General features: G+C 42.6%; 1 protein-coding gene across 2 annotated transcripts in view; it reads right to left on the bottom strand.

The window, feature by feature from the left end:
- The window catches only part of LOC147747160 (sodium/glucose cotransporter 4-like), a 752,240-nt gene that overhangs the window by 236,466 nt on the left and 492,848 nt on the right, over window positions 1–22,926 (bottom strand). For both annotated transcript variants that reach the window (XR_015307504.1, XM_086952402.1), the window contains exons 8-9: window positions 22,205–22,340; window positions 8,482–8,589 (exon numbers count right to left, since the gene is read on the bottom strand). Coding sequence is in view for 1 of the 2 variants with exons in the window: in XM_086952402.1 (XP_086808528.1) it covers window positions 8,482–8,589; window positions 22,205–22,340 (244 nt within the window). In the remaining variant the exon portion in view is untranslated. The remainder of the gene's footprint in view (window positions 1–8,481; window positions 8,590–22,204; window positions 22,341–22,926) is intronic.

Below are 22,926 nucleotides of genomic sequence, written 5' to 3'. Positions count from 1 at the left end.
AGGGACTTTTATAACCTTTCTTTAAGTATATTTTATGTCTTTGTGCTAGGTGTGAGAGATGCAAGAAGTGCATTGTAGGTTAGAGAAAAGCAGGAACTTCAGAAAAATGTAGTAATTTGAATACATGCAGAGACACCTGAGAGATGTGGGGTAATTAAGAAGAACCTTAGAGCAATGCAAGGACCTCATGGGTCTTTGGAGTCGTCGGAGAGATGAGGGGTCATCAGCGGTGTGCAGAGACTTGAGGAACATGCAGGGACTCACCAGATATGTAGGAACTTTACTAAGATGTGAAGAAGTCCGGTTTGTGCAGGGACATAAGAGATCTGCTGGGACTCGGCATAGATGCAGGGATTTCTGAAAGATTCAGGGACATCAGAAGAATGCAGGGACTTTAGAGGGACGCAGTCTCTGTAGAGGGTTCAGGGACTTAAGTAAAAGCAGGGACTTGATAGAGTTGTGTGGACTTTAGGGAGCACCAGTGTCATTGGTGCATGTAGGGATTCAAAGAGATGCATGGTAAACAGGGTTGCAGGAACATGACAGAGATGCAGGGACTTCAAAAGATATGTGTTCATCAGGGAGTGTATTGACTTTAGGGAAATGCATGGTCATTAGAGAGTTCAGGGCATTGCTAGAAGTGCAGAGACTTGACAGTGATGAAGGGACGCCATCTCAAAGAGATGCTGCATCATTAGGTGTGAAGGGATTTGAGAGATATGCAGGGGCTTGTCAGAGATGTGTGGACTAACTACAAAGAAATAAAGGGACATCAAAGTTGGGAAACAATCTCACAGTGTTACAGGGTTCTTCGAGAGGTAATGGGGCACAGTGTGTGTGTCGGGGTGGAGTGTGGGTGGTACCTAAGGAGGGGGGTGAACAAGAGACTTAGTGATGCACAGCCGAAGCTGCATAGATCCCTGGGACGACTGTGGTCTGAGTGTCTGATTCCAGTGCTCATTGGTTTACAATAACAAGGGGGGCTCAAAGCAAGGGCGTAACACAGGATCCTGCAGCTCAGGGGCCCTCATTCTTCATGGGGCCCCACTTCAGCCCAATGCCTATGGATATTTGTGAGATATTGGGGCCATTACAACGTTTTTGCAGAGAGCCCCACCATTTTGCATCATGCCACTGCCTACAGCGACCACTTCCGCTATGGAATAGGCCTCATACAGATGTTTCTTGTTTCACCAGACTACTTTACATCACATTATGTCTCAAAAAGACCCCAACTGCCATTACCAAGAAATGATCTGGAAGGCCTTGTGGTGAATGGTAGGGATGCAAGGGTCGGTAACGATTGTTTTTTTTTTCTAAATGAGATGGCCTCTTCAAGGCCAGGCTGAACAAGTTCTTACAATGTCCGCCTTGGTATAAACATTAGGACGGGCTGACTATTCTGCTCGTGATATTTGGGGTTAGAAAGGCACATTTTGCCTTCAGAAAAAGATTGGCAGCGCTCCTAAGTGTGGTTTTTTGCCTTCTGGTGGCTGAACGCCAATAGGTCATTCAAATGTTGTTATGAAGAAAAGGCTTGGTCTGAAACCCTCAACCCCCTCCCGGTGTCTGCCCTGAATGACATTAACATAAGACCATGAACGGAATTCAAATAAACAGCATAACAGGACCAAAACCATCAATTTGACTAGAAAAACAAAACATGGCCATTTCATGAACCCAAGCAAATGCGGGGCATCTAATATGTGCATTATCATCCTTACGATGTATGACTCAAAATGTGAAGTGAATGGTGTCCTCTCACTTAAATAGGAAGTGTCAAATCCATTGTTTTTGTTCACATTTGATTATACTATTATGGCTTCGAGCCGGCTGCAGAGTGCATATTGTGCATATGGATAGCTCAGTCGGCTAATGCGCTTATATCATGAGTTTTGGGCAGTCGGTGGGTGCCAGGCTGAAGATGCCTTCCTCCCTCTGAGGTCGATAACCCAAGCACCACTGAGGTGTGTGTCTCTTAATCATCGTCATTATTATTAATATTAATCATAGTCACGTTAATACTCATTACCGTAATTCTATTGACCATAATCTGGGATTATCTATCAGATCCCATTATAAATAGTGGGTGCAGTTTGATCAAGTTGGATGGTAGGTCAGGGTAGACTTCAAAAGTGTAGTCTGGGGGAATTATGCCCATTTGACAAGAAGAGAAACCAGGGGCCGGATGTACGACCTGCAAAATAGAGCCTCGCAAATTGCGACTCATTTGCGACTTGGAATCTGGGAGACGCTATTTGGCATGCACAACAGTGTGTTTAACTCTGTCTGCGATTCCCAGTGGGGTCGCATATTGCAAGGCTCATGAATATTAATGAGCATCTCGCAATTTGTGAGCCCACTGGGAATGACAGGATCTCCCAGGGATGGTGGCCTGCTGGGCTCAGCAGACCACCATGTCTGGGACTGCTTTTAAATAAAGCAGCTTTTTATTTTTTAAAAGCAGCCCGTTTTCCTTAAACGAAAATGGGATGCATTAAGAAAATAAATAAATAAGAAACATTTTCGGTTAATTTTTTAAGGGCAGGTAGTGGTCCCTGCGACCACTGCCTGCCCTTAAAAAATATTTTTAGAGACAGTCAAGAAGTGAAAGGGGTCCCATTGCAAATTGCAACTGCATTACCACCCTCTTGAAGAGGTTGGTAAATTGCAAGTGTTTTGAGACCGCATTTGCGGTCACAAAACATTCATACATTGATTTGAAGACCCTATTAGGAAAGGAAAGCCCCTTCCTAATTTCGACTCGCAATTATACATGGCCCTGGGCCATTTTGCATGCACAAATGGGTCGCAAACCTGTTTGCGCATACTTTTTAGGGTCATACATCTGGCCCCAAATCCGGTGAAATGAGGTAACTCGAGGACAGAAAAACAAGACAACCAAAACAAACAAATTATATCACCAGCGGAGGGAAACGCTGTAAATATTAGTTTCTAATAAGAATGACACTTGGCAAGACAACGTCTGTGTAAATGTATCAACACCTTTTTAGGTCTTGGCTGTGGACAGTGCTTGCGCTGTCTCAAAGGGACATGCTGTATCTACTTTGGGGGCTTCAGCCTGCCTTTAGGCTTTCAATATGCTGGCTCTGCTATTGTTTCTCCCCATTTGTCCCTTGCATGCATTTGTCATACCTCTATCTGAGTTTACCTCTCCCCAGAGCAGGGACTAAGTATACTATTCCTCCACTGCTCTCATTTTCTGACCATTTTAGGGACTTTTTTTCTTGGCTTGTGAGCCCTCCTCTGGAGTGCTGTGTTTTCACCTACTCCAGCACCATTGTAAACAGCATTCATGTTTTCACATCTTCTTGAAGCCCCCCAGCTTCCACTCTGTATGGTATTACTACTTCACTCCCATCCCCTTCTTCTCCTGTTGTTGCAGCCGCACTTCAGGTTTCACCATGGCGGCCACCAGCCTAACTTTTTTTCTACACAGGAGACTTATATTACCCATGCCATTATGGGGCCATGGAACACGCTCAAGTTGAGTAACTTTAATTCTCTAAATAACTGCTGCACCCTTACACAGGAATCTGCCTCAACATTGCGCTGCTGGGTCAAGGTGATTGTTAGTGAATTACACTGTTTCAATGAGATCCGACGAGCGCCATATAGTAAAATACCAACCAAATATGGGGGCATATCAGCAACAGACGGCGATAAATATCTCAAAGCGCACTTAGCGTTTTTTTATTTATCGCTGGCTATCACTGGAATGTATCTCCTGTTAGCACATTATTAAGAACTAATTTCTCTAGGCGATAAAATTCCAGCGATAGCAGCGTTGTAGGAGGGGATGTCGCCGGAAATCCAGCAAAAAGTCCACAGGAATGGCAAAAACGTTGTTGATAGGCCAGGGTGCACTCAGCCTGATGATCCACCTTCCATTGGATAATGCAGGGAAGTCAGGTTTTCAGCAGACATTAGTTTTCGGTGAAACCCGCGGTTAGCGCGGATTTCAAAATCGTTAACTGTGTTGTTGGCCACCTTGTAAATATTGCAATGTGCACATAGCGATAATTTACATGGTGTTCCGTGAGGGGTACGGCCATGACGCCCACTTTGCATCCCATCAGAGATGCAGAGCAAGGTGTCTGGAAACGGCTGCTAACATGCGCTAATGCATGTTAGCACCGCCTTGTAAATAGGGCAAAAATATTATCTCCGCTTTTTTGTCTTTAAAGCCAAAAAAGCGGAGATAAGGCCCTTGATAATATGCCCCACAGTGTTTGTTTGTCCGCCGCATCCTCCTTACATAGGACTATAACTCGCTTCAATATGGCACACTTATCAGGTGATGCCACAGTGGCATTGCCACTTTATCAATTAAGTCCGATGAGCGCAGAGCCGCTGCATATTTAAAGTCAAACAAAATATGCCGCCTGTCTTATCAGCCACATCTCACCAATCGCAGGGACGCCGGTCGGCCCTGCATATAAGCAAAGGAGGTTAAGTCATGAGATTTGGCTATATCCTGAATTCCTATGACGTGTGGCTTTAGTTGAGGAGGAAGTGTGTGTCTAAAGAGGAAACAGGGGGTACCCCATGTGCGTTATATGAAACGCCACCCCATCACCCTCCCAAACTGTAGCCTCTGGTTTTTTTTGCCACTCTGCAGATGCTACTCAGGGTGCACAAAAATGCTAAACCCAATGTTTACAATTTTTGGAGAATGTTAAACTTTCTGTTAATTAGTCAAGGAGTGGACTTAGAACAGCGACTTACACTGTTTGGCGTGCAACCTCTCTTTATCGACCGCCAAATCAAAAGGCTCGATTTGGCCATGCTGTGATTGACTACTGTGCCTACAGGTTGCATATTCGACGGAGCAGCGTGTGCCTAATCCTGTTTGTGAAAACGAATTATGTGTATTTATGAAAATACCCGTCCTGAGGCATGTTTCGCTTGCAGTTTGTTTTTTTGCAGCAAAAAAATATTTAGCCATGTTTTCAATTTTTTTTGTAGCATCTGTGACGTGAACCAAGGGCATTTTATTACATAGGTAATACAATGAACTTACTCCAAAGCAGAGAAACTACTTTAAAGTACAACACCAATGGACTGTGACGGGTGCAGAGTCAAAACCAAGTTTGATTTTCATTTCTTTTTCATAGGAATCACTGATTATACACACACACCCTCCCTTTCCGTTTTAAAACTGCAAAAAGAAAAACTTATAAAGAGGGTATTAATTATATGATGAAATCCTCTGCTCTATAACTCCATGAGCGCCACTGCTAGATTTTAGAATGGAGGTGATTCATTGACCAAGATGCCCCCTGTAGTACTAGGAAGTTTGGGCTGCAGCCTGCAGTCAGAGCTTCCCAATTTGTCTAAACAGTGTGCCTCTGGGCAAAGCACATTAACCCTCTCTGTCTGGATCCGTCCTCTTAACAGAAATGGATGTCCTATACAAAATGTGAAGGAAGAGGCCAGTATTTTGTTTGAAAAAATGTGAAAAAAACTATTGAATATGAAAGAGGTTGGTTATAATGTAAATCGCTTAAGTGAAGGCTGTGTTTGAAGGGAGGCAGGGTCGTGCTATACGGGTGGGAGGGGCACGTGAAGCGATGTTCAATAATTGCTGCCTTAAACAGACATCATAGCTGATGCTTAGGGTGTGGCTGGCTATTCAGAAAAGTTGGGAGGGGCCTTCCCACCTCCACTGTCTTAGGGCATCTCATCCTGCAGACCTCCCATTGAACTCTTACCAACAGCCGAGTGGCGGACTGACAACACCTAAAAACACAGACCGCTGCCGCCTCCTACACTGTCTTTTTAAAGTTGGGAAATGCTTTTGAAGAAAAAGTCACTGCCTTCCCAAATTCATTGCACAGGTGACAGGGCCAAGACCTAAAATTAAAAAAGGGTGTTGTGCTTTCTACCACCAGAAGGCATCTGACGGGCAATATTAGCTCAGCATTCCCCTGGAATGAAAATAGGCAGATGAGCAAACAAATTAAAAGGGAGAGAGAGGCCAACAGGCTGGCTTGACAAGCAGAGCCATGAATATGTTTGGCATGTAAATCGTTCAATTAGCGTCATGTAACGAAAAGTATATTTCTATATTGTGGAAAAAGTTCACGTTATTATATCAAAGTATTGCTTCAGTCAGTGACTTTTATTAGAACTGATAGGTTTTAAATATGAAAATAGAGCGAAAGAGAGTGTTTCAAATGTTAATTTGCAGTAGCGGAATTTGTGGACTTCTGTACAATCACAGCTTTTTTAAGTAAAGACTTTGAAGTATTCACAATAGGAATCATTGATTTTACTTGTTTATATCAAACTGCTAATAGGCATTTGCAAAGCCAATAGGTCTTGCTTAACAGTGGCCACTATGTGTGCTTCTGAGATCTTTGCTCTTAATGTTTATAGTAGTTCAGTGGCATGCTTAGAAAATAAATACCTCTTTTTTTGTTCTCGAACTCCATATAAATTACAATGACTTTTAGCAATGGTGGTATTAATATGCACTTCATTTAAACTTCTTTCAACCCTATTTTATCACAGTATCTAAATCATATCACTTCTTTATTTCATGCCTGCTACATTTGTTTAATTCCTGGAAATGCTGCACATATCTAGGCATGTAAATCATACATTTGATATGGTAAAAACAAAGACACTTATTTGAAGTTTGCAGACATTTTTCATATTTTATTTGCTGTGTTGTATAATTTACATAGCAATTATTTTCAGCGCTCAAGCAGTGCACAGGCTCTGAGATCTCAACTGCCCTCCACACCCTCCTGTGTTATGTTGCATGACTTGCCCCCCACACTATTTTGATTGATTTTCTTCTCCGCAACTGCCCTGCACCCCATACTTTGTTGTGTAGCTTGACTCACCACTTGCTGTGCTGCTTAACCCGCCATTATGTTGCTTGTTTTTATGAGTGCGGGGATAACCTTTATAGGTTTTGCCTACTAAACAGGTTGTATATAAGAGAGCCACTTCTGTACCATTCCAAAAACGTACTTACACACTTAAATTGTGTGCTTGTAGCTAAAAGACATTAACATTGACAAAGCCAATAGATCTACCATTGCTGAGACCTATTGGCTTTGCCAATGCGTGTTAGTAGGATGACGTTGGCTGTTCCTCAGGGTGGTCTATTGGTTTTGGACAGAGATGCATAAAATGTGGACCCCTGTCCCGTTCAACTTTTTCTATTTTTTAAATCTTCTAATGTGCACCACATTTCTGACATGCATTACATTACAGTTTTAAAGTTGAACATTTTAGTTAATGTCATTTTGGGGTTGCATGCACCCACCACCCATTTGCCCGCCCCGCCAATCTGCCTTGTATCTGTCCTTCAGCATCGTTCTTGTGGGCCAGACAACTTGACCTCTCTGCGGCGGAAAAAATGTGGAGTCCATCTTTGTGTCACGTTGTAGATTTGTATGGGATACCAGATCAATTCTCGATGAATGACTACTGCACATCCATCACTGACATTAAATGTTCAAAACGTGGTGCAACACAACCTTTGCTCTTCTCTTTGTCGGTCTGGGATTGGTGATTTAGTTATTATTCACCCTGGGAACATTTCCCAGAATTCAGAGCGGACACATCTACATCGGTCCTTATCATAGTCACGGACAGTACAGCTTCCTTAGGATTTATAAATGCTTCACTATCCTTACACAGATGATTTGGGGAAAGATCTACAAATCAATGTCTGCAAATTAAATTATAAGGAGGTTTATCTCCGCTTTTTTGGCTTTAAAAGCCAAGAAAGCGGAGATAAAATAATCTCCCTATTACCTTGCTGTCGCTAACACCAGTTAGCGACAGCTAGTAGGAGATAGCGACCATCTTGGGCCCCACTTTGCATGTCAGTGATATTTATCACTAATGACATGTAAAGTGGGCGTGCCAAGATGATAGCGACTGGAAACTGTCGCTAACATCGCTATCTCCTATTACCAACTTTTGGAGATATTCGTTCTAAGCGCGAATATCTCCAAAAGCTAACACCTGCCCTGAGCAGTTCTTAGCCATGTTATCCAATGGGAGGTGGATAACATGGCTAAGAGCATTAGCTCGCTAATGCTTGAATATCGCTGACTTTTCAGCGATAGTCATGCATTGCGGCCGATTTTTATCGCATTTGCGATAAACCTTGGTAATACCAAGGTTTATCTGCGATAAAAATCACCGCAGCTCAGCGATACATTTTTGTCTCTAACCAAGCAATAGCGATAATTATAGCTATTGCTTGGTCATATGCCCCAATATCCATTCCTCCAACTCATTTGGCACATATTGGATCAAAGGCTGCGCTGTACTACAGAGCTTTCAGATACAGGAGCATATCTGAAAGACATTTGAGAGCATAATCACATATCTTAAAGGGTATTAATATATATCTCTCTTCAAATGTCTAATGCACCCTACAAATAATAGACGGACATAGTGCAAATGATAGAGATTTTAGATGACTCTCACCTTCAGGAAGCAGTTCCATTATCAGTTTAGGATAAGCAATGTTGCTACAGCCCACTTTAGTTCCACAAACACTTTCACAGATTTCTGGAACCACACAGGCAATTTCATCTGACAAAAAATTATATAAGCTTATAAATTAAAGTTCAAAGTACCCACAATTTACTTCTAAACAAGACAGGAACATATATTTATGATGTGTTAATTGCTAAACAATGTGAAACAGTAAGGTTTCTAAAGGTCAAGAACAAGAATAAAATATCATACACTAATTAGCTTAGAACATACTTCATGTTGATGTTAAATATTATGAATGCACAATGATTTTATTCAGACCAAAATACCAACTGCTAAGAGGATGTTGATTTTTGAAAATAATGAAGTCCCTGACATGCTGGGAATTTCTGATACATATCTGACACATTGACATTTTTTTCCCTTCTAGGAATGCAAGACAGAGGACAAAACATTAGAGAAATGATGTTGAATGCTATACCTTAAATAAGTAGCTCTTTTGATACTATGTTGGCTGGCAAATGACAATCTCTGACCAACTAAGAGGGTGTTTGAAATGTTTGAGCGGCAGTGACTCTGCTATCAGACACACACAGATCATTCATCTGGCTATGGAAAGGGGAATTGAGAATTGGGAGAATGAGACAGCCAATAATTTGTGGCAGGTGGCTCATTACCATCCACACCTAGATCACCCCCTTTGCTTTCACACGTTTTGAGGGTTGCCTCTCAGAAGTAAATTACCACATATTTTGGTAGGGTTGTGAGGGAGCTTTTTATTAAAACTGAAAATATATATATATTTGGAGTGATGTGCAATTTTAACGTGAAATTAATATTAAATGGACAGAACACTAAAATGTGCAAAATGCAGTAAGTAGTTATACAAATGGCTTAACCAAATCTGCTAAGGTATGCATAGCATGTTTAAAAGGGTGACCATACCCTGACATGACTTCAATTAAAGCTTCCCCTAGCACTGTAGAACGTTCCTAATTAATGATTCCTATTGAGAATGTTTGCTAAAACACCTTACTGCTAAAAAGAAGTAATGAAACCTTTTAATTTTCTAGAATACAATGCATGAATAGAAATATTGATAATTTTTAACATATTTTCCTCATTTCACAATGAAAAATGTGGAGCTGAACAATATTCGTTGCAGCTGATACATTTTATTTGATATAACTCATTAAGTTAAGAGACTATTTTTTATTGGAAGGCATTCTCATGGGAAAAGAGTCTAGCAATAGAAAGGCTTTGTATGTAGATACAATTTTAATATTGTGTCACACTTAGGGGCTGATTACGAAGTCATTAGGAAAGACTTCCAGATGAGCCTGTGCCGGAAAGCTTTCCCTATGAATCGCACTCCGGGAGTCCCTCCCACCGATTACGATGTGTCCGTATGTCTGCAGACTCAGTTCGGTCGGACTCCCAATGAATTCAATTGAAGTCTGTCTACCCGACGTGAGCACAGGTTCTCATTGAAAAAAGGGTGGGTGGGGAAAAGCATGCACCTTGTGGCGGGCACCATGGCCACGCTGTGCTTGCAAAGAAAGGGGGAAACCATGGGTACCCCCTACAACCGATTCGGAGTGCCCGGGTGAAGGGTGCCTGCTACGGGCACCCAAAGCCTGATTCCCACAGCCTTTTCATCTCATCAAAACAGAATCGGTACGGCCTTGAGATTCGGTCATCGTACTCACTCGCACGGAAACCGTCCCCATTGAGCTGCACAATTCTGCTCTGAACCGGTTGGGCTGTCTGATTGAGTTCGGAATCAATTTGCTCAGCCTGAATGGCTTCCTCGCATTGTACGCGGTCATCCGGATAGGTGGACTTTTCAGTCAGAAACATCGGCTACGAATCGGATTCGCTTGATCCGATTCCCGCTTGGACCCTTTCCTAACGACATTGAAATCGGGCCTTTAGTGATCATTTTCTGTAGTCTATTGTGCCAGTCTTGGGAAACAAAGAGGAAAATCTATCTATTATTAGAAGAATACCGAAAGTGGATTGGATGAGAGTACAGGAAGATACATCTGGACTGCAACATTAAACTTTACAATAAGTTCTGCTGACATTGTTTGATTGAATTTTGAGCTTCAACCTATCTCACTCTGTCCTCTTGAACTTAAACTCTTTATGGGTTCTAGCTCACACAATTTTCACACCGTTAGTAGAATAGGGATGTCTTCCTTTATGGAACATACTTGTTGCATTATTATTATGATCTAATCACATCTTTTATTATCAAATCTGTAATTTGACTGAGATTTTAAGTTAACTAAATAAAAAAAAGATTTTACTAAATGTTTAATTAACATAAAACCCTTAAAACCAATTCAAACTCTCATTAATGACTGAATTTAGAAATAGAATTGTGATTTTTGTGATGCTTAGCTTCTGATCTTCTCATAAATAGTAGCAAAGGTCTGTCATGGAGAAGAAGGCCCATTCCTCAGAGCGGGTATCAACTGTGTTTGTGTAAAGTAGAGATGTTAAACTATTTTATCAAAATTGATTCCTGCTCCAGCAGTTGTAATTGTAAAGCTACAATTGGCATGAGTCTCCTTCCTACACCTTCCTCCTGTTACTCTGTCACATCCAGCATGGCAGAAAAGAGAGACTTAACAAATGGAATTCATTTATATTATTTTCATCACAGGTATAATCTCCAACCTACAACCAGTCTTAATGATTATTCACAATAACACCTGGTGGACACGCAAACCAAGATCAACAGGGCGTTCCATGACCACTTGACTGCATTATATGCCCAGCCTACATGCGTCAACCCAGGTCAAATTACTGCCTTTTTGACGGACCTCCCATTCCCATTCCTTGACGCCGAAGACCAAAGAGACCTCGAGGGCCCCGTTACACAACACAAGATCAGGGTGGTCATCAAGTCCCTGAACCTTAAAAAGACGCCGGGCATGGACGGACAGCCAGTGGAGTTTTATGCGACCTACTCAGATATCTTGGTACCAATCCTGGAGAAAGTATACCGAACGGCATTGGTGGAAGGCCATTTGCCTGACTCCACGATGCAGGCATTAGTTGTATCGCTCCCTAAACCCAGGAGGGATAGCCTAGATAGGGTAAATTACAGGCCGTTATCGATGCTCTCCACGGAATACAAAATACTCAGCAAAGCGATAGCTCTGAGATTACAGACGCACCTCCCTGCCCGATCCACAGAGACCAATGTGGATTTCTCCCAGGTAGGAGCACCTCCATGAACACCCAACGCTTACACGCGCTTATGGCGTCCACTCCACCGACCCTCCCTACAGCGGGTTGTATAGCATTGGACCTCAGACAGGCTTTCGACTCCCTGGCTTGGTCGTATATGTTCCAGGCCCTGGAGAAGTTTGGGCTTCCCGCCTCCCTTTTGGCATGGATCAGATTACTTTATACTTCTCCGACGGCACGGGCGTGCACGGGGCGACATATCTATGATGCATACAGGATCCATTGCGGCACTAGACAAGGATGTCCCTTGTCCCCACTGCTCTTTGTACTGGCCCTGGAACTCCTGGCCATAGCCCTGAGGACCAGGATGGCACGGAGTGGCATTCCTAGCGGTGGTGCCCAGCACCTGATATCGATCTACGCGGACGATATACTGTTGTTTTTCCGTGACCTAGAAACCGATTACGCTGCCATATACGAGACCTTTGAGAGGTTCTCCGCAATTTCGGGACTGGCCATAAATCCTGAGAAGTCAAGTGGCTTCTACTTCCAAGACACTCCGAACCCCGGTTCCATAACCTTCGGGGCCCACCTTATTTCGGTGGCTCCCACCACATTTAAATACCTGGGGATCCAGGTCTATAGGCAGCAGGAGGACCAGATAGAGGGGAATATTAAAAAAGCTATATCACGTCTCCGCGCCTCGGTGGGGTTTTGGACGACGCTACCATTATCGGTCATGGGATGGGGAGAACTACATGCCCTGTTGCTCCCGAAGAGCCGCATTCCTGTGGAGTGCCATCCACTCCTCCGTACATCTCTAAAATGCTGGCGGAAAGCTCTAGCATACACGTCCTTGGTCGAGGCGTACGTGGCTAACACCCCCCTGTATGGTATCCAGACGCCGCAGGGCAGGCTTACGGACAGAGCGCTTCGATCATGGGGGAGGCGGGTGTGGAGAGAGTAGGAGACTTTTTCGGAGATGACCACCTTCTTACTCATGAAGCCTTCTTACAGGCCACTGGTGCCCCCCCTAGACTGTACCTATTGCATGCCGCAGTCACACACTACATACAACACAGATGTGCACCTCAACGCCTACAACCCCCACAGCATGAACTAGTACACTTATTGTATCTCATGGGTTCGGGAGGACACCTGGTCAGATGGCTGTACACAGGGGTCAGGGCGCACGCTGCAGTCTCACTCACCTCGCTTATGCACACCTGGGCGCATGACACAGGCCAGGAGCTCTCGACCAAGGATTGGACCACAATACTAGAACACCCCAGATGGGTATCACGCAATGTCCGGATCAGATTTATTCAGGGGATGGTTTTAGACAGGGCATTACTGACCCCTATGCAACTACATAAAATGTTCCCGGTCTCTCCCCATGGTTGCCCGCGCTGCAGTGAGGAGCAAGCTGGGTTCCTTCATATGTAGTGGTTATGCCCACGACTCCGAGAGTATTGGGTAGGGGTGTGCTGAATAATGCGAACAGTCACGACCCTGCCAGTGCCGGAGGAAGAGCTGTACTGTCTGCTGGGGCTGCGCAGAAGACCTAAGGCACTGAAAGCCCAATTTAAACTCCTAGACCTGGCATTGTTATTAGCACTCAGGACAATAACGATGAGATGGAAGTCCCCTAGACCACCCAGGATACACTTATGGCAGGCAGAAGTGCTTAAGTGGGGGAGGGCAGAGGGGACAACACTTAGGAGGGAAGAAACACGTGGTCTCCGGAAATTCCCATTATCCTAGGAATGGGAGACTATTGTCAGCACACTGGAAAGCGAGGACCTAACCCAGGCAGCGGGTACCGGACCGGGGAATTAGTCAGGAGAGGCCACAAGAACTGTAGAGGGAGGCGATGTACCCCAGATCCTCTCGCATCATAACTTACAACACCCCAAGATGTAGCATACGCTGACGCCTACAATAGCCCGAGAAGTCCAATTCCCATCTAGATGGTTGGAATTGTTAAACTGCCAGGGGATGGGAAGTTCAAGAAAGTAAGAGGGCGGGGGTGGTGGGTGGGAAAAGGAATGTTCGGACACTTTTTATGTATATTCACACGATGCTGATGCTTAGGAGCTTATGCAAAAGAATTGTGTGTTATTACTATTATCGTCTCCTGCTGGTACCACTGTAAGGAGATAAGGGGATATGCACGGTGTGAAAATACAAAACACCAGCTGGTGTGTTGACACGGTTAACTGTGATGTACAATTTTGAATACTGCAGCTGTGAATAAAGTTTAAAAAAAAAAAACAGACAACTCTCTACTTTTGTGGAGAACCATAAATTGCTCCAACCCTCAGAGTCAGGGTTCAGAGCATGTCACAGTACTGAATGTGCAGCTCTGGGTGTCACAGAGTATCTTAGGTGGCTCCTGGATGATGACGGGATGGCAGCGCTGATTCTATTAAACCTCAGCACTGCTTTAAATACTGTGTCACATGCCACAGTATTGGAGAGGCGGGCCATTCTAGACTTCAAGTTCTGCCCTATCCTGGATGGAACCTTTCTTGAGTGACCAAACATTCCAGGTCTCCTCAGCGAATGTCTCCTCCACACGACATGTCCTTACCTCAGTAGTGCATCAAGGCTCAGCCTTAGGTCTGGCATTATTCAATATATCTGTCCGGCTGACCTGGTTGAAGGCTTAAACCTGACCTTATTTGCCTATGCGAATGACACATAGTCATCTTGTCTCTGTTATCTGCTTGGGATCATAACTCTGAGGCCCTGAATTCCTGTCTCGATGGGTTTCCTCATGAATGAACACAAATTCTCTGAAGCTTAATGGAGAAAAGACTGACACACTAGTGCTGGGAAAGAACCCGTCCCTATGAGGCCCACCGCACTGGCCTGAAAACTTGTGCTCTCTTCCTGTGCCGTCCTAAAAGGGTGAAGAACCTTGACTTCCTGCTGGGTGAAAGGCTGTCCAGAAGCCTCATTTTGTGAAGTTGGCCTCTACCTGTTTTGCTATCTTAAAAGGAGTGCGCAAAATCTTTTGTGTTCTTCCATTTTCAGCCAAAGGAGTGTCATTCAGGCACTCATTCTATCTGAATTCAACTACAGTAATGTCCACTATTTGGGATCTGAAAAAGCATCTATCAGAAGGCTGCAAGTGGTACAAAACTCGGTGTCCAGGCTGCTCTACAGACTCCCAAAATGTGCATTTCCTGTAGGGGTTGCACTGATTTAAAGGTGGAGAAACTGATCCAATTTAAAGACCACTGCTTTGTGCAGAGAGCTAGATCAGGAGCTTGCCCCTGATACCTCCACAGAATGGTGAGACCATATCAACTGGCTTGCTCCCTATGTTCCAGTCATCTCTCCTTATGGATGGTTCCGATAGTTAGCCGGGCTCGTATGGGCGACCTGTTGTTTGCCTATCAGATCTGTAAGCTTCGGAACAATCTTCAGCAAACCTTGAGAAGCTGTACTTCACTGACTACTATTCAGAAACAGTCGAAGATCTGGATGTTTTGAGTTATTGGTCTTGCTGCATCCTACCCATCTTCTAGCATCGAGAAACCTTGTGTGTGCAAGTGTTGTGCTATACAAGCTTTAATAATAATAGCATGCTGTGTCCATTCGGCGATATTGCTCTTTGTATGTTGTAGGTAGGAGGAGGTAAATCTGATTTGCCCAATAGGATTCTGCCTGACTTTGGATGGTGATTTATATGCTAATTAGAGAAAGGTAAATCTATGAAAATCTTCTCTTTACAGGGCATAGCTAGCTATTTGCATGGATAATGGATCTTCCACAATCAGTTTTCTCTGCGGAACAACATAATCAGACAATATTCTCAAAAGTAGCCCAAGGCTTGACTGTTCTTTATTTTTTGGGGTAGAAAACTCTAACACTGACCTGTGAAAATAGTCTGTAGAATTATGTAGGCAATCTTGGTGTAGGAGATGGGCTTAAATTGGACCACATTTCAAGGACATTCTCCAGGAGGTTCAGGGTCAAGCTAATATTGATTAATTAATAAGTGACTGGTTGTTTGACATCACAGCCTATGAAGAGTTTCAGTTTCATGTGCAGCTTATCTAATTCTGATTATGATAATTAATCTTATAATAACCTTCAAATTTTGAAATGTTGTAATTAATAGTGATGCTATTATCCAATAGAAGGAAAAATATCTACTTTTAGGCATAAGTGTAATAGTCTGATTCACCCCCTTGTATTCAACTGTGTGATTTGAGGCATACAGTGATTTTCTCCACTGAGCTACAGCCCCCAATTTCTTGAAGGCAAATCATACTCCTAAGAAACACTGGGGCAACATCACAAAGGCATTTGCTGCCACAAACCTTTATTTATGGATACAAATGTTTGCATTTATACCCACCAGCAATTCACAAAAGAAATTCTGGTAAGCATAAATCATTTCTCTGTGGTGTACCTCTTCTAGACAAATGCAGAGCTATACACAGCATATCCCAATGGGTGGTAAGTGAGCAAAAAAAAATATGGTCAAACTTGTAAATTGTGTGTTTGTCAACAAAGATGTACATTTGTGGGCATTCAAAAACTCTGATCCACCATTTTCCACTCTTGAAATGATTGTTGATTTACTCTAGCAAATAAATGGGGTAACTCCCCTTTCAGGAAAGAAAGGCGAGCGGATCACCACCAATGTTGGAGGAGATGTAGGTGAAGGATTTCTCCATAGGGAAAATGCTTTGGGTGGAGAATAGTAATAAAAAATACATGTGCACAATGAGCATCATTTCCCCAGTGCCTGACCCTTGACTATGGAGAGATATCTACCTGGGAAATCGAAGCTTGGTAAATATTTCACAAGCCATTCTCCTCAGTATGCCTAGAAGCATGCACTTGGTTCAGCTTTTAAGGCACACTGCTGGGTAAAGTTGTGAATTCTGTAGAGTGGTAAATTCATAAGAGTACTTCTGTTGGTGCTGATTTAATACTTTCTTTGTGAATTTCCTCCTTATATTTACTGATGAAATTTCCAGGCATACTGCTGGGAATATTTGCGAAATCCAAAAATAGTAAAATTGCAGTAAAAAAAAGCAATGAAACATTAAATTACTGTGATGTCAGTGGTACAGAGGCCCATTCCAGAGCAGCTGATCTAAAAAGAAGTAAGTGGGAAGTAAAATCTCTATTAATGAAACTACTGCCACTGTAAGCAGTGTCAGCAAAATTATTATTTGTAATTTTTTTTAATGAAGCGCACATCCACTCTGCAGAGTCTTTTGGCGAAGACCAGCTGCCTCACAAATGATGTAACATGACATTACAAAATGAAAAACCTAGGGCTCAGTTTATGAAGCGCAAATCGCTGCATTGCATTACTTTTCCCTGGGAAGGCTTTCCATGGGCATTGCATAGGTGTTCCCATGCAACTCCAATGGATTTTGAAACATTCCCAGATTTATCATTATTGCTAGACCTGGGAATGCGGCAAAAAAATACCTCTTCCCAGGGCAGGCGTTACTAGGAGAAGTATCTTTATTTCTCCTCTTTTTTTGTGTAATGTATTCTGCATCGATAAAGGAATATGCCACAGGGGATTGATTTTGTGCAGGATGGTACCCATTCCTGCACAAAACAAATCCTGCATGTAACAAAGGCACAGTGCCAAGGTGCCTGCATTGGAACTTGCAGCTCATTGTACACCAGTGCTGCTAAAAAGACTGGAATGCGCCATATTGTGCTAAATACTGCACATTCCTGTCCTTTCCCTATCTTGCAGCGCTGCGGTACATTTACATAAATATGCTCCCAGCTTTTTAATGCATTCCTATAATCTAGAAGAGTGGACTGATCTCTAGTAGTAGTAATAGTAGAAAATACTTAATTTTGGCCATAGGCCATAAAAGTTGTACAGTAAAAATAGGCTAAAACACAATACATTTGGCTCATAAATACACAATACAACACTCTTGGAGGTCTCCCACACATTAAAATATCACATAAGATACATCCCTATTAGCCTAGTTACCTGAAAAAAAAGAAACACAGCTCAATATAGACATAAACCTAAAAGGCCTGCCATGTCTAATAGTGGAAATTATGCATGCAGTAATAATAGTGCTAATAGTACTTTTGTTACAGTTACAGACCATAAAAGCAGTTAAAAGTAAGGTTCAAGAATCATAAATATTAGTTAAAACATAACAAAACCCTTACATTTACCAACAAGTGTTGACGCCTAGTCCCATATCTCAAGTCAAAGACACATACATGCCCTATATATTTCGGTAGGTTGACCAGGTTGGATAAAGTGCAAGTGCTTAAGCATTATAACGGGAGACCAAGTTGTGATCTGGCCGTGCCCACTGCCAATAAAAATCTGCTCACATAGAAAACAGTGAGTATGTTCATTTCTGTGCTCAATATTTGAAGAGCAGGTATGTAAAATGTTGGAGCCCCAATCTCTGGCAGTAGGGTTTCAGCCATTTCGCTCTAGCAAAAGAATACAGTGGGCAACAGAATATAATATGTTCTTTGGTTTCCACCCGATCCAATCATATAGGGCACAGTTGCTCTAACTTCAGGTAGTATTTGTTAGTACAGCTCCATGGTGCCTGGATGATCTGCTTTGCAATTTCAGATATTTACAACAAATTATTTTGAAGATGTTTTAAGAAGAGGAGTGTGAGTTCCTTCGGGGGGTACATTGTTTTAATTTCTTTATTAGAAATGGGGTCAGTGCCCTGAAAAATATTAAACATGATGCAGGTAGCTTTGAATTAAATCATTCTCACACTGGGAGTCAGAAAAGCTGCTTTAGCTGGTCAGAGATGGAGTACATTTGTTTTTTACATTAAAGATGATGCTAACCAGTGCATTCTGGATCTTTTGGAATCTGTTTAGTGAGTATTGGGGCAAATCCAGATACACTGAGTTGCCTTAACCCAATCGAGATGATAGCTATTATAATATTTTTAGGGAAAGTGTGAAATGGCATTATTTGATGCATGGTGGAGATATAAAATAAGCAAGACTTTGGTTCCATATCAATTTATTTGCCTGGATTTAGCTTTCAGTAAATGATAATCTCTAAAGTGCCAATACCGGAATCCTCCTCTGGACAGTATCCCAGATTTGATGGTTCGGGGGAATATTTCCATCGATTTATCATGCTGAAGATATGTAGGATTTCGGATTTTGTTGGATCAAATTTAGGCAATCCATCCATGAAGCCACTGATTAAAGCATGGCTTGTGACCTAAAGTAAGGATACTAGGGGTCCTCTTTCAGGTTGAACAATATTTGTATGTCATCTGCATAAAGAAAAGACAATTACATCACAAAGTTACAGTCTACCGTCTCAGTATCCCATGGAAAGCATCTACACTGTGAATGGTGGGGCGGTTACAGTTGGCCAGAAGACCACAGGTTTCGGGGGCCTACATAATAAAACCAATCAAAACCAGAATCAGACCTCGCTATCCCCTCCTAAACAGCTCAATTGCCTATACGGCAACGCTCGTTCCCTCCCAAAACACTCCCTCGAAATATGGGCATTATTAGATCAAGAAAAGCCCGATCTTTTCTTCATCACGGAAACTTGGCTTCAAGATACATCCACCCCAGACATAGCCATTGCCCTTCCTGCTGACTATAACACCTCCAGACTAGATAGGACGTGCAAGAAGGGCGGAGGCACAGCAGTTGTCTATAAATCCCCTATGAAACTTTGCATGATCGATTCACACATAGAAAGCTGGGGCAAATTACTTATCTTCTCTCTAGACCTAAACAACAAAGAGTCCTGGAAAGGAGCTCTAGTAAACAGACCCCCTGGAAATAAAACAAATTTTGCTGCACAACTATTAGATATCTTAGCTCCCCACGTCCTAGCCTGCAAGAACTTCCTCCTAATGGGGGACTTTAATCACCATGCTGAACTACGCCAAGATCCACACACCACTGAACTGATCACTAGTATCATTTCATTAGGCTTGACTCTACTGGAGACTGGTCCCACACATAATGCTGGACATACCCTGGACCTCATATTTACAAATATTCAGGAAATCAGGATCACCGAGCTCTACCCGGTTTTATGGTCAGACCACTCTATAATCAAGTTTAATATTGCTGTAAACTCCACCTAACCATCCCATCGAAAGGAAGTGAAAATGAGCCGGCCTTGGAATAAAATTACCCTGGACTCATTCTCAAGTCATTTCCCCCCCCCAAACGACCCAACTTACCGACCCAAATCAGGCGGCCAGTGATCTTCATCTGACAATCACTGTAGCCCTTGATTCTATTACCCCTAAACAGGCAACCAAAAAGTCCCAATAAACGATCCCCCTGGTTTACACCAAATTAAAAAATTGTTAAAAAGGCCACAAGAACAGCCGAGCGACAATGGCGAAAAACCAAAAATCTATCGGACAAACAAACATACAAAACCTTGCATAAAGACTATATGGATCAAATAGCATCGGCAAAGAAAGCCTATCTTGGAACCAGAATCAACCAAGCTGGAAACTCACAAAAATAACTCTACTCAATAGTAAAAGAGTTCACTAATCCTTCGTCATGCAACCCCCCTAGCACAGAGTCCCAAGAGTGGGCAAATGTCCTTTCCATTCACTTCAGAGATAAAATAAATGATATACACAAATTATTCCCCATACAAATGACACCCGCCACTGGCGAAAGGCCAATAACCTCATCACACACAGAACATCAATTATCGCAAAATGTTCTACAAGAATTTTACACACTCTCAGAGGTAGAAGTAATGGCCACTATGAGTAAAACTAAATCAGGATCCAGCAGATCCAGCATCGGCCCAGATCCTGACCAAAATAGCTCCGGCTATTATTACTGAAATAACTGCAACCCTGAATCTTTCACTAGCCCAATCCATTTTTCCAACGACCCCAAAACAACCCTTAAACTACCGCCCGATTTCCCTTTTACCCCTCTTCGGGAAAATTATGGAAGCACAAATAAACAAACAGCTAACCAAACACTTGGAAGATAACAAGCTACTGGACTCTTCTCAGTCAGGATTTAGAGCTTTCCACAGCACCGAGACAGCCCTACTTGAAGTAATAGACAACATTCGTCTGACAATGGACGCCAGACAATCTGCCATCCTGGTTCTACTCGATCTGTCGGCAGCCTTCGACACCATCTCGCACAGTATTCTGTTATAGCGTCTGATGGAGATTGGTGTTGAGGGCTCCGCCTTACGGTGGATTCAAAGCTACCTAACTGGCAGGACATCAAAGGTCAAAACGGGACCGTACACCTCAGCCAGTGTTGACAACGATGAGGGTGTTCCCCAGGGGTCAATACTAAGCCCCCCCCTTTTTAACATTTATCTGTCCCCACTGGCTAAAGTGATTAGAGCTTACGGTTTCGATACAGTGTCTTACGCCGATGACATCCAGATTTTAATCACCTTAGGCCCTAACCCCTCGAACAGAAAGCTCAGATTCCAACAGTGCATGCTCTCTATAAAAAGTTGGATGTCAAACAACTACTTAATGCTAAACGCAGGGAAGACAGAAATAATGTTATTCGGAAATGCGAACAAATATTGGACAGACGATTGGTGGACACCGGCACTAGGCCTCTGTCCTGCCCCAAAAAATTCAGTCAGGAATTTGGGAGTCACCATTGATGACAAACTATCAATGTCCTCCCATGTAAACAAAGTAGTGCACACTAGTATAGGTATAATGAGTAGCCTGAGAAAGGTTTTTAAACGGATACGCCAGTCAAACCCCTAGTGCAGGGCTTAATCATAAGCTGACTGTACTATGGAAATGCATTACTAGCGGACATCAAGGAAAGTTCCCTGACCAAACTTCACACCCTCCAAAATACAGCAGACAGACTGGTCTTAGACCTTCCACCTCACACTTCATCTGCCTCATGCTAAAGAAGCTGCACTGGCTCCCCTTAAGGAAACGCATCAAATTCAAAATCTGCTGCTTAGTTCACAAATCCATAAATGGCCAGGGACCAAAATACCTGGAAAAAAAACTTAAGAAGTACTCTCCATCTAGAACCCTCCGATCTTCAGACAAACACCTACTAACAGTGCCAAAGGTTAGAACGGTAAAAAATGGGGACAGATGTTTTTCAAAGTTGGGCCCGGCAACATGGAACACCTTACCATTATCTATCAGATCCGATACAAACCATAAAACATTCAGTAAGACCCTGATAACATGGCTCTTTTAGACCTGGGCTATCTTTCCACCCTACCTCTCTTCTCAATTTTCTGCAAGCGCTATGAGACCTATTGGTGATTTATGCGCTATACAAATTCAAAATACAAATACAAATACACTGGACCCTAAATAGGACTCTCTTTTACCACCCACCCAGGGACTGGAGTTGCCTTTTCCATGTTTGAATTTCGGTTCTGGCACTTGCTATGCCAAAGTGGGGAACCATCTTCAATTCAATACTATATTGCAGACCATACAAATAAAAAAAACATTATATGTGTGCAAGCAAAAGATAGTGAATGCACTCTTACTTGGATAAAGTGCTCTGCTGATCATGCCAGGAAGGACCACAAAAAAGGTGGGCAGTATTTTCAAGTAGCCACCTAACACTGAGCCTCCTTTTGCATGTGAAAGGTTTTTAGCTGAGAGGGACCTCTGGACTAGTACCTGAAACAGATAAAAAAGAAAGAGACAAAATGCGGTTATAAACAAATAACAATGTATGCTCCTAGTGTAAGAATCTGTAAAATTACTAGCATCCACATTTCCCAAAGCAATATAAATTAGAAGGTCTCTTGATGGATGCACAAATGGTAAGATTCGGTGGTACCCTACTTCTTGTAAATTGTATGTTTTAAAACAATAACACTATGGATCACACTCTGAGTCCCAAAGAAATCCTGATTCATGTTTAAATGGGAGATTTTCCATCCAAAGGAGGATTCTGAGGTTTCCAAAATTTACTGCATGTCTGAACTTTTGCCCTGCAACATTTCACTGTACAAAACCTGGCGAAATTGAAAAACATTAATCAGAGAGAACATCTTCAACGTCACATGTTATGCCATATTCTGAGCAGACAGATTAGGATATACTGCCACATCTATTAAGTGCTGCACTCTGCTATTAGTATTTAGCTTGTGTGGGATTACTGAAGCAAATCCAAGGAAAGAATATCTACCATTTTAAAAAATGAACCCTCCCACTAATCAGAGAGAAGTCAGAATGTTTTGTGAAATGGTGATCTACTGTC

This window comes from Lissotriton vulgaris, chromosome 1_1, assembly GCF_964263255.1.
Source record: "Lissotriton vulgaris chromosome 1_1, aLisVul1.2, whole genome shotgun sequence".
NCBI classification, from domain to species: domain Eukaryota; kingdom Metazoa; phylum Chordata; class Amphibia; order Caudata; family Salamandridae; genus Lissotriton; species Lissotriton vulgaris.
The sequence above is the reverse complement of the archived record's forward strand: the minus strand, read 5'-3'. Positions and strand labels throughout refer to the sequence as shown.